Source organism: Halichoeres trimaculatus, unplaced genomic scaffold, assembly GCF_033239565.1.
Source record: "Halichoeres trimaculatus isolate MK-OKI-2021-1 unplaced genomic scaffold, fHalTri1.1 fHalTri1_scaffold_10, whole genome shotgun sequence".
NCBI classification, from domain to species: Eukaryota; Metazoa; Chordata; class Actinopteri; order Labriformes; family Labridae; genus Halichoeres; species Halichoeres trimaculatus.
In genome coordinates, this window is record NW_027437187.1 from 16,476,749 (window position 1) to 16,491,622 (window position 14,874).

Sequence of the window (14,874 nt, forward strand, 5' to 3'; positions counted from 1 at the left end):
CTCTTTCCCCGCATCACTTATCTTTGCCTATTTTATTTCCTTTATTTGTTATGTATACCCTTGTATCATTTTCTCTTTCTTCCTCCGGGGTGACATGCTTTTATGCAGTAAGCCCTGGGGTTCGCCAGACTTTGGGTTCTTTTTTCCTCCTCTCCACTCTTTAAATTATTTCTGTCTGCAAACAAAACAAACCTCACACAGATAAATGCACAGATTTTCAAAAAGACATTTTTAAGTATTTATGCAAAGTCTGCAGAGTGACTAAAGAAGACACTTTCATGTGCTCCACTCTTCTCACATCCCAAAGTTGGCTTGCACAAGAAACAATATGAAGAAAATGTGATATCCACTCACCGATATATAGAGTATTTACATTTATATAAAAAAATAGAGTAAACATATGAACTCATGCCATATTCCTTCCTGCTTGACAGTCTTAAAAATGACACCTCACAGTGCTTTCCACCCTTCATGAAAATTAAATAATATGATAAATGTGTGAAACATACAGACAACATAGTGTCACAGGCACAAATAAATACAGTGCACCACTAAAAGAGTCGAGTCAAACAAGCTTCAATCTGTCTGAACAGAAGAAAGACAAATTACAACTGAACTGCTGTGAAAAATCTCCCAACAAATCCAAGCTTTTCCTGCTGGAAAGACATTTCCCTTCACTTTTCAGACATTTTTGTGCTACTTCACATTTCTAGATGGGGCAGCTGGAGAGGGACAGGAAACACTGGCCCATGGGTGCTGTGACAATGACAACTACAGCCTCTGTACTCTACAGCGTATGCAGTGTGTGTGCTGTAACCACTGAGCTCAACCATCGCCCCGCTTCCTGAGGAAACTTTTTAACAAGTGAGTCATATTTTCTTTGCCACACTTCCCTTTCTTTGCATGGGATGGTGGGGATATGAAAACACATGGGATGCTTCACTCAGACAGGACACAGTCAGCTGCATTTTGACAAGTTCCAACTATAAGTTGGTAGTGCTTCCAGAAAGGCTTTAAATCTCTGCTGTGCTGCTATATGTTTGACTACCAATGCTGAGTGTTAACAGCATTTATATAAATAATTCAAATCCCGCCTGTACTGTCAGTCAGAGTTTAATATTTTGTCTGCTCCTATAAAACTGAACACTAACTTTCACGGCTGTGGTTTGGAAATGTAGCTCCCATAGCGGGCAGCTGTGCCCCAAATTTAAGTACGTTACTGAAGGCTAATATTCCCAATTTGTTTGAATAGCCCTGATGATGTTACAGCCTACATTTGCGTAATAAAAAATAATATCATATGTAACACAACTGGTAGAGAGGTTAGGGATGATCTTCTGACAGCTTGAGCTACAGTGTCTGCAAAATATACGCTTCTGTCAGCTTTGTGCTTTAGGCTGAAAGTGCTAACTAAAGAAGTGGATTAATATTTAACTGAGTATTTAATCACTGGCCACATGCAGTGAATGAATATATATATTTGTTTGGAAATATAACATCTGCCCAAGCTGTTAGCATTCTAACCCATTTTCATTTTATGAGAACTGTATTCAGCTGTGTATTTTTATAATCTATGGGAAACAGAGCTGCTTTGATTTTGCAATGTGTTCTCAGGGAGCTTATGGATGTTTTAACATCAATACTAAAGTGTCTTGTCATAGTGAAGCAGGTTATTTCTAATCTGGCTGGCCCTGAGTAAAAAATCCTGACTCAAAGAAAAAAAAGAGTTATTCCCATGGTTAATTTCATACAACAAATAAAAATGTGGTTGCCTGAAGGAATCCTCAGTGACTTGACATCCAAATATTTCAAGTAAAAATCTTTTTTGTAAAAAAAAGTCCAAAGAAAAACAAATTCTACAAAGTCCCCCTGCACACACTCACATACACAAACATACAAGTATAACCAGTGAATTCCTCTGTTCTCATCTTTCTCGTCTCGTTCACCGTCTTAGTCTTTGTTTCTATTCCTCTCTTTAGAGCACATCTCACGAGGCAACATAAAAGAGTCTTTCTGGAATTAAGTCTGAAAGAGTAAGCCTCATCCTTCTCAGTGTGTGAATGTGTGTGAGCATTTTCGCGTTTCAGGCACAGCCTTCCCTTCCCTATTGATCAGTGGCATGGTGACTTTGGAAACACCAAAATTCAATGTGATCGCTGACGGCTAAGACTGCAGAATGCAAATTATATTGATGATTACGAAGTACACTGCAAAAAACTGAAATCTTATCAAGTGTTTTTTTTGTCTTATTTTCATGGGAAAATTTCTTTATAGACTTAATATGAGCCACATTCACCTGACCAGTCTGGATAAATGTCTTATTTCAAGTTATTTAAAGACAAAAATGAGGTCTGAATTGCTTGTAACAAGTTAAAAACATCTGCCTATGGAAAAAGAGAAAAGCTACTCATATTCAGACATTGAGCAAATTTTCAAGTTTCAAGCAAATTTTTGAGCAAATTTTTCTTGTTCCATTGGCAGATTTTTTTTTCCTTTCAACAAACAACTCAGACCTCAATTTTTGTCTGTACATAACTTGAAACGAGATATTTCTGGACTGATCAGTTCAATGTGGCTCATATTGAGACAAAAACTTTTGACAAGATTTTACTTTTTTGCAGTGTAGGCTGTAAGCATTATGTACGTATTTTTTTTGCAAATACAAAACTTGTTCATGCCTAACTTCTATTTACCAAATGAGATTCTGATTTTTCTGTTCAAATCGTTGTACCTACAATACACTACAAAAACAAGCACACATGAGGTGAGATGAGTCTAACTACATTTGACACCATTATTTACCACTTCTGGGTAGATTTTCTAGTATTATTTTTCTGTTGTATTAACGTTTATGTACTGTATGTTAATTTCCCTGACCCATGCTGATGTAACACCAAAATACCTCAGCTTGAGATTCATCCATTCGTTTATCCATCTATTGATCTATCTATCAACCTAATGACCCATTAATCCATCCACCCATCAAAAAAAGGTTACAGTCAGACACAGGGGACAGAAGTAGGTAAGGAGGTTAAAGTCGATGAAGGCAAATGAAATTTGGGATGCATCACTAAGAGCTGAGATGGCTGAGCTCAGGCTTGGTTTAAGAGAGTTAAACAAGATTTATGTACAGAGGAGGATCCATCTTGGCAGGCATGGAGTACCTATGTAAAGAGGCTCAGGGAGTGGGGGGGTGGGGGGGCTCTATTGATGAGGAAGTCCAGGAAAGATGTGTGTGGGTGCAGGATTGCGCTCCTGTGGGGATGCTGTGTCTACAGCAGCGATATGGGGCTCAGACAGCGGATTAGTGTTTCTGCTCCATAATCAATTTGCTGTCTGGATCCCGATGCACGAAGCCCTCAACATCCACTCTTTGCCTGATCCGGCAAAATCTCTCTGTCCTTCTTTTCCCTCTCCACCAATGCGACTTCATCTTTTTTTCCAGTTTTGCTCTTTGTTTGTTTTACTATCACACCTTGGAAAAAAAAAATCCAATCTCTACCACTCAACCACTATAATAAACCTACACTCAAAGCTGTCCAGAATTCACTTTTATCATTTCTTTTCTGCTCACCTCTTCAAAACTTCCCTCCCCTGCAGTATTACGCTCAAAATTGTGTGTCATATCCAGTAGCCACAGCAGCTCTGGCACCAACTGCATTTTATGGCAACGCAGGGACTTTGGGGGTAATTATATATCGCAGTGTCTGTGAGGGTGGAGAGATGTAGCAGCTAACCTTGACCAAGGGCTAACTATTAGCTCCATCTCACCCTTGGGCCCAAGCTTGCTGCCATCTGCTCCAGAGCTCAGGGGTCGTAATGCTGGCTGACCGATCAATAACATATTCCATGTTGGCACAGTTTCACAGCCATGGCCATGACTTTCTTTGCTTGTTTAGAGCCAGCAACATCACAGAAATTACAAAAAAAAAAAAGAGAATATCTCAAAAAAGCAGGCAGCACTGCAATATTAAAACTACAAAGAGGAATTAATAATTTGATTCCTGCTCATGAAAATAAGCCTGCTATCAATTAAAAAGTGTATTCTTGCCCCAAAGGACTGCATATTTTTTTCATCCCTCCCTTTAAAAAAATCTCAGAAGCAAATTAGGTTTCTTTGTCAAGGGACGAATGTGCCAGAGGTGTCTTGGGTCTGTGTGTCTGTAGAGGGGTGGGGTGGAGTGCTTTAAGATAAAAACCCTGAGAGACATCCAGGAGGAGAGGCAGAGACAGCAGGTGGTGCTCAGAGTGCTCCTGAAGGAGGCGCGTGGGCTTTTGTGTCAACAGATCAATAAGTGTGAGACTAAGGGAGGACTATCCATCGGACACTGATGGACATATTGTGAAAGATGTAGTCTAGACGTGAAAAAAAAAATAGCAAACAAAGCGGGAAAATAATGTGGTTGCATTTATGCGTCTCACTTACAGCAGTCATGTCTGCAGGCGCATGTAATAAGCTCCCTGACACCAGAAATGATAATACTTTTCCGTGTCAGAGGGCAGACCTGACCCCGCTAATGACCAAACACCTCGCCTTTACAAAGAGAATGCATGCAAATAAACACGCAGCCTCACACACACACACACACACACACCCAGCCTGTCAGCCACTGCCCCTTAGCCCTCTTATTGGACCCGGCAGATCGTCACCTCTTCTGATTCCAGCAGCACGCACAGATGAAAGCTACTAATTGCCTTGCTGGGGCACCAACGTGACTCGCATGTGATGGGGTTGGTTCAGAGGCACGGGAAGGTTTTTAACGTGCATGGGCGAGTCTGTGTCTGCTGTGAGTCTGAAGGTATGTGTTTGATGTGTGTGTTGGGATGACAGATAAATACGAGTCAGTCTCATGGTGGTAAGCAGCGAGACAAGAACCTGAGGTTCTGAATTGCTTTTAGCTATGAGAGGATGATTATGAATGAAGCTTGAAGTCTTACCTTGGTCTGGCCTCAATGTCGTTCTGAAAACAGAGAGAGGAGAGGAAGGGAGAGGAAAAGAGAGCGTATATTAAATCTTTGCACAGGTGTTGTGGATAACAAATAAAAAGTAAACACCATCGTTAACATAAACTCAGTCCACAGCTGGTGTGGCTCTAAATGTGATCCATTAATTTTCACTTTCATCCTCCACTTGTGCTCATGTATATTCATAAGCTTGTTAAAGGAGCATGCGGGAATGAAGAGCAAAGCGAGTCACAAAATATCATTCACATGCTGTTGTTTCTGTTTCTTTTTTTTTTTTTTATTGGGCCCTGAAAGGTTTTTCAATGTCAAAAATGATGGACGTGATTTGTTCTGTTTTTGACAGTTACAGAAACACTGTGAGAGAGGCGTTTCATTCATGAGCCAAATGAAAAATATTAATCACATTTCATATTCAGTTAACTCAAAGGAGGTGGGGATGCATTATTTCTCAGGGCTTTCAATAAGAGTTAAATTACTGTGATCAATCTACACCAGTGTTTAGCATGCCAAACACACACCTCCTGTATGCAAGCATGACACAAATCACTGCCATGTACACGATCAAAAGTACTTGTAAACAATTCTTGATCCTAATTGGTATTTTTTAGTCAGACTTGAGCACGCTGCCCAGCAGTATTTGTACTGTACCGCTGGACCCTGACTAGCAGCTCTAAGATGGCTGCGCCAAAAAAGGGATTCTGACACTGTGTAACTAATGGCGTCTTGAGGAGGCAGTGGCTCCTTGGCAGCGCAGCAGACGAGGAGAGAGCTGAGGAGTGCGGGCTGCTGAGCACTGACTGGCTGTCTGCCTCACTGACGAAGATTTGGCTTTAAATTTAATTAGCTGCAGATCTGGACAAATACAAAGTTTCAAATATTGGAACGTGGCGAGATTTATCTTGTTTTACCTTGTCAAGCACTTCAAAAGATTCAAAAGTCAATTTGTGGAATAAGAGTGCAAAACTTGCTTCCACTTAAGGAGTTTTTGACTGGATGTTGTAAAGTTGGAAGAATATTTCCTCAGTCTCTGTTGCTTGGCTGTTTAACTAACCTGTCATCAGTTGATGGCTTCAAACAGCAGGTGGTCCAACTCCAAAAGGAAGGGAGACACAACAAAACCTGAGTCTACTTTGACTTGTACAGCCACAAGTCCTCAGTCTTAATTCAAAAACAATTTCTGTTTTAGAAAAATAAAGACACAGTTGACATGTTTCTTTTAAAAAATAATTATGTTGCTGGGGACCAATATTTCCAGTTGATGCACTTAAGTCCACTGTGCTTAGCCGGTGAGCCAATAAATGGACTGTAGACACAGCATATCATTAATCATACTGGTCGTAAGTGAGTAAGTGCTTCACTTAAGAAAAATATGCACACTTAAAAGTGAAACACTTGCCTCATATTTTAGTTAAATTAATAGCAGCTATTTTCCTAAAGAGACCAAAACAAATAGTTAAATTATCCTGCTTAATGTGATCGCCGTTAATACTCTATTTCCTTGTTCCAATATTGATATCAGGTGCATATTTCACTTTAGATGAAAATCTCTTGGTCTGATTTCAGCCTGGCAGACCTGCCCACCAGTTAATTTCAACTGATTGTATGTTTTGTTAGTCGTTTGTACTCATTCTTTGATACTTGCTTCAACTGAATAGGATCAACACAATAAAACTGAATCCTGTTCAAGTCCCAAATGCGTGCCTTGTTTTCATTTGGTAGAATTAAAGAGTTTTTTCAGTGCCACTGCCCGGAAAATTAAAAGAAATATGTCGTCAGAAAGCTGCTGTCAGCAGTAGAGCTTTGTTCTGACTGTAATTACCACGGTTACCTTTGCAGCCGTAAAGAGAAAAATCAATAGCTGCAGGGTTGAATACGACCAGATTCAACATTTCTCAGATCATTCTCATGGACCATGGCAGTTCAATCGATACCTGCACACTTTAAAAACTGGTCTTTAAATGCAAAAACACAACAACACTTAAAAAAAAGAGAGGAGGAATTTATGGTGGTTCACACATGATTTAAAAGTGTAAATCAGGGAGGATGTGAGTTCTCTGAAGAAGTGCCATTCTGAAGTCTGCGAAGGAAAACCGCTGTTTAAGACAAGCAAAGTTAATTAGTATCCACAGTAGGCTTGATTAATTTGTTTTTAGTAAACACCAGTAATGAAAGGAAGACATTTAAAAAGATAGATTTAATTTACTTCAGACATGAATGTTCAAAATGCAGGAAAGGAATTGAATCAAAGGGAATCTGAGAGTTAATGGATGCACTTTGTATGAGATATACAATAAGCGCTTTCCTTGCATGCATTTCATATTAAAAACACACAAGACAAAGCAAAACAGCTTGGGAAGAAAATGTCCACTGAGCCGCACTGTATTTCAAAAGGTACAACTCAAAGGCAGGGTTGTTTTAGATCAGCCTGCGGGCAGCTCATTGTGACCTGGGTCACGGCTGAGTCAGGGTTGGGTCAGTGGTGCAGAGTCTCAATGCCTAGCTAATGAGGCATCCTGACTTTGTTTTCATGCTAAGAGTACTTTATCGCTTAAACAGTGCTGAGCCTCTGCCTCTGAACCTCTGAACAGCATCAACACATAGAGGCAACACTAAAGAACTTGTTCAGTCTCACATGTGAAAATGTGGAATAATGTAGTTACACAACTAAAAGAGCAGAGCAGACACAAAAGAACTGGTATGTACACAGGCTACACAAGTACTAAAACCAGCCTGTATGAGCTATAAAGATATTTATTATCGTGTACGTGACCTGTAGTAACATAGAAGTGATCAAAGACATTGATATATTTGTTATTTTAAATTTAGGCTACAGCTAAGCTCTGCTTCTTTTGTAGCTGTAACAAAATAAAGACACAGGTAAACAGGCTGCCTACTAGGGATGGGTACAGAATTAGGTACTTTTATAGGTACCGACTGAATTCTGACTGTAGAACCAAGAACCAATCCATGTAAAATTAAACAGTGCCATGTTTTGATACCTAAACACACCCTTGTGACTGTTATGGAGTAGAAGAGTCAGTTATTTTCCATGCTGAACATTAACACAGCATTGCAAAAATATATAGAGAAATTAATTTGTTAAATTAAAAAACTCTGAGATTTTATTATTCATCAAATAAATGTTTGTTGCTACATGAACACACACAAAAGTACACAAACAATGGTTCCGCTGAGGACAGATACCAGGTGCCTGGCATCGGTACCATATCATTTCAAATGTGGAAGGTACCCATCCCTACTGCCTACACCAGCTTTGGCATGCCAAAACTGACACCACTACAGCTCAAAAAACTGTCCGTGTCAGATAGTGCCAAACATGTTGATCAATGCACTGAACTGATTCCAGCAAATCAAAGACTCAGTTTGTTTCAGGCACATGTAACAACAGTGCAGTGCGAGAAGACAGGTAGATGTACCAGTCCAGGAAAAGTTAATGGAATATTTTTTTTTCTATGTGCTGCAGCACAACTATCTGCATTTTGTGTATTCATCCTGTTTTGGGACAAAAATCTTTCTGAGTTTGTTCCAGTCAGGCAAATAGATCACTGCCTGCCCAGTGACGCACCACAGCTTTTTTAATTACAGTACAGTCATCAGGGAATGTTCCAGTAAACACACTGCCTGGTTGTACAAACGAGCGCCTTGCGGCATTCTTTAATGAAAATGTGGAGCCTGAGAATTTTGATAAGAAACAGACCAACTCAGATTCAGACCAAGACAAAGTCACTTAATATAAAACCCCTCCTGGCCTCCGCTGATTGGTCAATTTTAAGACTTTTTTTTTTTCTCGCCTGCAGACCTTCATTATAGAGTGCTTGTGTATGGGTGTGTGTGTCTCCAGCTGTGCTCCTCCGTCTGAATTAATAGAGAGACGCGAGATTATTAACAGAACCAGTGGTAATTTGTTTATTTGACCTTAAGCAAAAAAAGACTCACCTCAATTATGTGGTCTATTCTGCTGGGAGCAGTTTTTGAAGCCTGGGTTTACATGCAGGTGAGAAATATAGCTGCTCTACTCGATTGCTGCTCTACTCCAGAGGCTTGCTGTTGCACGGCTGCTGTGTGTGATGTTTTTACAAAAGGAGCAATCCCTTTTCTGACTTGGCTCTGAAGCTGCCAGTCTTTATTTTTTTGAGAAGAAAGTTGGAACTTTGAAAAAGTGCTGGGGGCTATAACTGCAGCTCTCTGGCAAATGGGATTAGCTTGTGCCTAACATGAGGAGAAATAAACCAAAGCTAAAGCAGGTCAGCACATCCAAACACTGATTATATCCTTATTTAAACTAACCTTAGGATTGTTGCTTTATTTTAATGTAGTGTAATGGTCTCTTATTATCAAGCCTGAAATCTTTATCTATAGTCGACAAATCCTAAACATCACATCATAACTGGCAGGGTCCACCCTTGCACACAATATATTCTATTTAGTTCAGCATTTTCAGTGTTTTCAGTGGCTGTGCTCCCAGCACTCCCAGTCAGGGTTTAAAACTTACGCCTCAAATACACTCGATCCGTCTGCAGTCCGACTCCTGTCCATTGAGTGTAAAATGTGTTTGTCAACTCACAATGGCTGCGAATTCAGTCCAGCAAGCCATATGACTGACAGCATCTGAAGTTGTGAAACCAAGATGTTCCCGCATTTCCCACCCCATTAAAAAGTTTCTCTTTGTTTATGCTGGGCTTTAAAACTTTAAACCTTTTGACTCCTGGTTTGACTCTGCTCATTATGTCAGTTTGTTGTTGTAGTCAAGCTAAATACGAACTGATTTTGACAGGGTTTGTTTTATTTTGAAAGTCACTGGGTGTTTTTAGGTATTTTTCCGGCCGACTTCCTGTCCCGCTTAATCTTTCCTACACTGGGTTTAAGCCATAGACTGTATAAAACATGGATGTAGCCTCCACGGCGTCACCTGACTGTTCCTGACACTTGAAATAAAGCCAATCTGCGGATGCAGCCACATTTGATATGATGCTGGTTGTGAGTTTCCTTCCGAACAGTCATGTGGCCTGAGCTGTGTCTCTGGACAATCAAACAACCCTAATAACTTCTAAACCGCCAAGTTAGAGAAAAAATCACTCACCGTGTGTGCTGATAGTGAAATCAGTGTTTTAGACCATAGCCGTTTTTTGAACCAGGCTGTAAATATATTTTCAATGCTGTAAAAGTCTGTTTTTATGGCTGGGTGTGTATGACTTCCGGCTGCCAGCCTCCAGCTGATTCTCAATGAACAGCAACATTTAGCACTTCCCCATAGGCTTCATTTTTACTGACCGGATGTTGCCCTTTGGTTTTAGCATCATACATCCGTGTCCAACAAAAATAGGACGGCTGTGTATTACCTGCAACCTGCAGACAGACCACAACAGAGCTGATCTAGTGTGAATTGACGCATTGACTTGAATGGAATGCTAATTGATCTGGTACCGTGATGGAGCAGAGACGGACTGCAGATGCTTCTGGTGTATTTCAGCTGACAACAACTAACAAAGCTTTTTTTTTGCTTCAAATGGTTTCAAAATTGTTTTTACATTTTCTTTTTAAAATGCCACAGAATTAGAGCAAATATAAACCATACACAACATTTTTAAATAGATTTTACAGTCACTTCTAAATGGAAGAGGCATTGTATCCTGTTGCATTCATCGTGTCACATTGTCACATTTTGTTGTCCCTCGCCGCATTGTATAGAAATGCATCCTATGACACGGCATGGCATCATAAGCTATGGCATCACAAGCAGTCACACCACATCATTTTAAAGCCCAAGTATCATAAAGAGAAGCATTCACATGTGTCATGTGAATCATTTTGGTTCAATGTTCCATCTCCCTCAGGCTCAGCTTAGGCTCTTGTATCAAGCTGACGCCATAGCCTGTGCTATAGGTCTGTGTAGGCCTTATCGTATGCATGTACCTCCTCCAAAACGTAAGAATGTTCTAAAATGACACAAAACTGCTTCTCAGAAACTGCTGCAGGTGTTGTTGGGTTCAGGTGGATTTGATTCACTTCCAAAGATTCATTTTTTTAAGGCTACACAAACATAAACTCAGTCCAAGTTATTTTGAAATACGTACCTCTCAATACACACATTAAGCTACATCATTTACAGATGGTTAAACTGCTGAATGAGCCTCCTCTCTATACCTACACACAGATCTCCTGTGACCACACATTTCCAAATCACAATGCCCATTACTTACCCCAGCAATAACTAACACATGAGAACAAACAGGGTTAGCATCGGCATTCAATTAGGGCCTTAATGAACTTGGCCTAGCGTAGATTATTTACTCAGCTAGAAAAGCAATCTGCAAATCAGCCCCCAACATTACTGCAGTCTGCATGGTCCTGCAGAGCATCACCAGGGAACACTTGAACCTGCTTTCCCCAATTGTGGCTGTGAATCAAGTTTAGAGAGTGACAAATGGAGGGATGAGATATTTGACTGCGATAGCTATAAGTGGTAAAAGCATCCTCTTCAATGCTGAAGTGAAAGATGGTGTGCAGTGCAGCTGAATTCAAAGTAATACATTGACACGGCTCACACGACATGTAATCGCAAACATTATATGTGATAACTTCACACATGCTCAAATATGAAGAAAAAGAACTCCCTGAGGAAGAGGAGCACAAACAGCTGCTGTGTTCATTACTTACAAATAAACCACCTGAGTAACACATTGTTCTATTCAGGTTTCAGGATGTATTTGCATATAACTACCTGTATCATAGTGACACAGCTGACAATATGAGAGGAAGACTACATTTCTCTAAATGTGCATAATGTGTGCCTGCATAAACACAGCCAGTCCCTATTTGTATCTGGAACAAAGCTGTGTAAGGTGGCACCTGTTTACCATATTTATTTTGTGATAATGATGAGGCAGGTGGTACCATCATTAAAAAGATCATCTTTTATGTCAGAGACATGGGATCAAACCTTTATGTGCTCTCTGTAAAGGCACCGGGTATGTCTCTTTTTTTTTTTTTTTAGTTACAGCACAATTAAACTGCATCTGCTGGCTACTGTTTATCCTAATCTTAATAATGCACAAGATGCACTATAAAGGAGGCTCCACATGGTCAGCAACACAGCAGCTTTGTGCTGGCTGGCAAAGTGTTTGTAATTGTTTTATTGACAACAGCAATAGTGTCTGGTTTTACAAGGCTGCCCTGGATAACAACGTTGGCACCGGACCTCTGGGTTTAAAGTTGAGTTTAATTAATCATTGACCCTGTTTGTGCTCTTAGTAAACCTCGTGATCGGATGAGGTGCTGTCAATTAGGCTGTCAGCTTTGCTCAAAACACGGGTTTCCCATTCATTTTGGGCTTATTTGTTCATTTGTAAACAGGGTTTTTTTTGCCATCCAGTTGTAAAGCTTTTACAGAAAAATCCTGCTTAAATGTCTGTGCAATCAATACAAAAGCTTTCTATAAACACAGACAACAGAAAATCCTTATCACTCTGAAAGAGATATCACGTTGGCTTCAGAGGGCAGTGTTTTGGCGATACCAACATTTCTAGCAGCTGCACACTGAAGTGAACTGCAGTCTCACTGAAGTGAGACTTCAAAGCTTATTCAAAGCAACATTATGAAGATATAAGGGAGACATGATCAGTTTCTAAGAAGCCAAAGCCTCCGAGCTTAAAATATCACACTAAATAAATCACAACATCCTGCATATGAGTCACACTGGACTCTTTTGACCTTATCAACTCACGCAACTTTCTCCCTGCGACTTACTGCGCACTGAGTGAGCCGTTTAAGAAGTAGAGCACAGAGATAATTTGAAGGGAATGCTCTTCTCACCTGCACTCTGTGGGCTGGTCTGGGCCCTGCTAGGAGAGCTTCTGCCGCCAACGCTGGAGCAAGTCCCTGCCCCTCTGCCTGCTCCAGAAGGCATAGTTGGTGTGTGATGTTGGCCATCTCCTCCTGCAAGCGCTCTGTTTCAACACTGATCTCTGCAATTTTCTCAGCAGCTGATGCCGTCAGGAACGCTTCTTTGAGGTCTACCAGGTGAAGCGTCCTCTTCTCCTCTAGACGCACTAGTCTGCGGAGCTCGTCAAACTGGCTGTTCACATAGGCCTCCAGCTCTTCTGTCGACATCTGGGATATGGATATGAAGCAGAGCAGACAGAAAGGGGCAAAGTTAGAGTGAGGATTAAGATGGAACAGTTGCCAAAAAAGAAAAAGATACAGCGGCTGCAAGGAATGGGTACCTTTCACATTTGAAACAGTACAGTATCGATTGTTTGTATCAATACCAAGATGAGTATCAGTATTGAATCGATAGTAGCATGATGAGATCGATGCTGCAGTTTCTCTTATGTAGTCCAGCAACTTACTTTACTTTCCTCCATCTGCCGCTTCTCTGTGCAAATGGGAGGGACCTTTTTGTTATTTTGCACTTGGGGGTTTTTTTCCCAAAAAAAATTGTGGTGGTAGAATAATTATTTGATTACTTTTATACAGTTAAAATTTTGTTCCATTGTTGGGGTTTGTTAATAAAAAAGCATTTTTGTTGCCTAAAATCTTTGTGCTGTGTTTTATCATAATCATAATCAAAATCAACCAACTCAAGGCAAAACCACAAAATTATTCAACATTTCATGTAAAAAATATCAGTATCGGTATCAGTAACGGCGATACTAGCAATGTATATACTTGATATCAGATCGATACCAAAATTCCCAGTATCGCCCACCCCTAGTACAGATGCCTGGTACCTGGCAATCGGTATTAGTAGTCAACGATACCAATTTTCAGTACTTTTGTGTGTGTTTATGTGGTAATAAATATTAATTCGTTTGATAATAAAGTCTCAAAGTTTTAATTTAACATATTTATTTCTCAATATATAAACCTTTTATGCTCTGTTCATGTCCAGTATGGAAAATCGCCTACTCTTCCACTCTCTCAGTCACAAGGATGGGTTTAGGTACTGAAAAATGGTACCGCTTGATTTTACGTGAATAGGCACACAGTGCCCAAAAAAACTAACTAATGCAGTAACCATACCTAGTAGAGGTAGACCGATATATCGGCCGATATATCGGGCCGATATTTGGACATTTGTCTCTATCGGCCATCGGCCGTGTTTTCTTTTAAAAAGCCGATTTTTGATCTGTTGTATAAAATGACGCAATTTTTGATCAGGCACAAAAAAGATGAGCACCTCAAACTTGTGGAACCACTTGGATAAATTACATACTTTTGTTCAAATTATATTAATAAGTTGAAATTTCTTTTTTTGACATTTTAAGAAGAGTGTGAATGTTTACTACTGCTTGTTACATTGTGTGTTTACTCAGACAAAATATTGCATTGTTTTGAAAGCTGAATAAATGTTCAGAGGACTGGACACGACTTGTTGTAATACATTTCTTTTAGTTGCTCAGAAATTACTGGGTTTCACAAAAATGTGATAAATATATATGTATTTAACAATCGGCCTGAATATCAAATTGGAAAAATCGGCTATGCATATTGGCATCGGCTGCCCAAATTTGGAAAGCATCGGCATCGGCCCCCAAAAAACCCATATCAGTCGACCTCTAATACCTAGTGACTGCTGCATTCATGGACTACTCCCAGGTTGGTATAACCCCTAGTAAATACAAATGTGCATCAGACATAGATCCACAGAAGCTGAGGCACAAATCAGACTCGTAAACGTGTGGGAAACAATGAAGAAATGTACAGAGATAACTGTAGCCAAATGGGGAATGTATGTAGCGACCACAATATATGGACCACAGAGAGACTTCTGTCTTTCTGACATATGAATATTATTTTAATAAGTTCACTGGTCTCTTTCGTGCACTATCTAATTGATAGCATGAAGAACATCCCCTAGAGGCAAACTCTATGCATCCCATCTGTAGA

General features: G+C 40.0%; 1 protein-coding gene across 1 annotated transcript in view; it reads right to left on the bottom strand.

Moving 5' to 3' along the window:
• Nucleotides 1-14,874, bottom strand: part of trim44 (tripartite motif containing 44) — a 60,180-nt gene that overhangs the window by 33,031 nt on the left and 12,275 nt on the right. Inside the window, exons 4-5 of the mRNA XM_074677662.1 lie at nt 12,799-13,095; nt 4,939-4,961 (exon numbers count right to left, since the gene is read on the bottom strand). Of these exons, the coding sequence (XP_074533763.1) occupies nt 4,939-4,961; nt 12,799-13,095 (320 nt within the window). The remainder of the gene's footprint in view (nt 1-4,938; nt 4,962-12,798; nt 13,096-14,874) is intronic.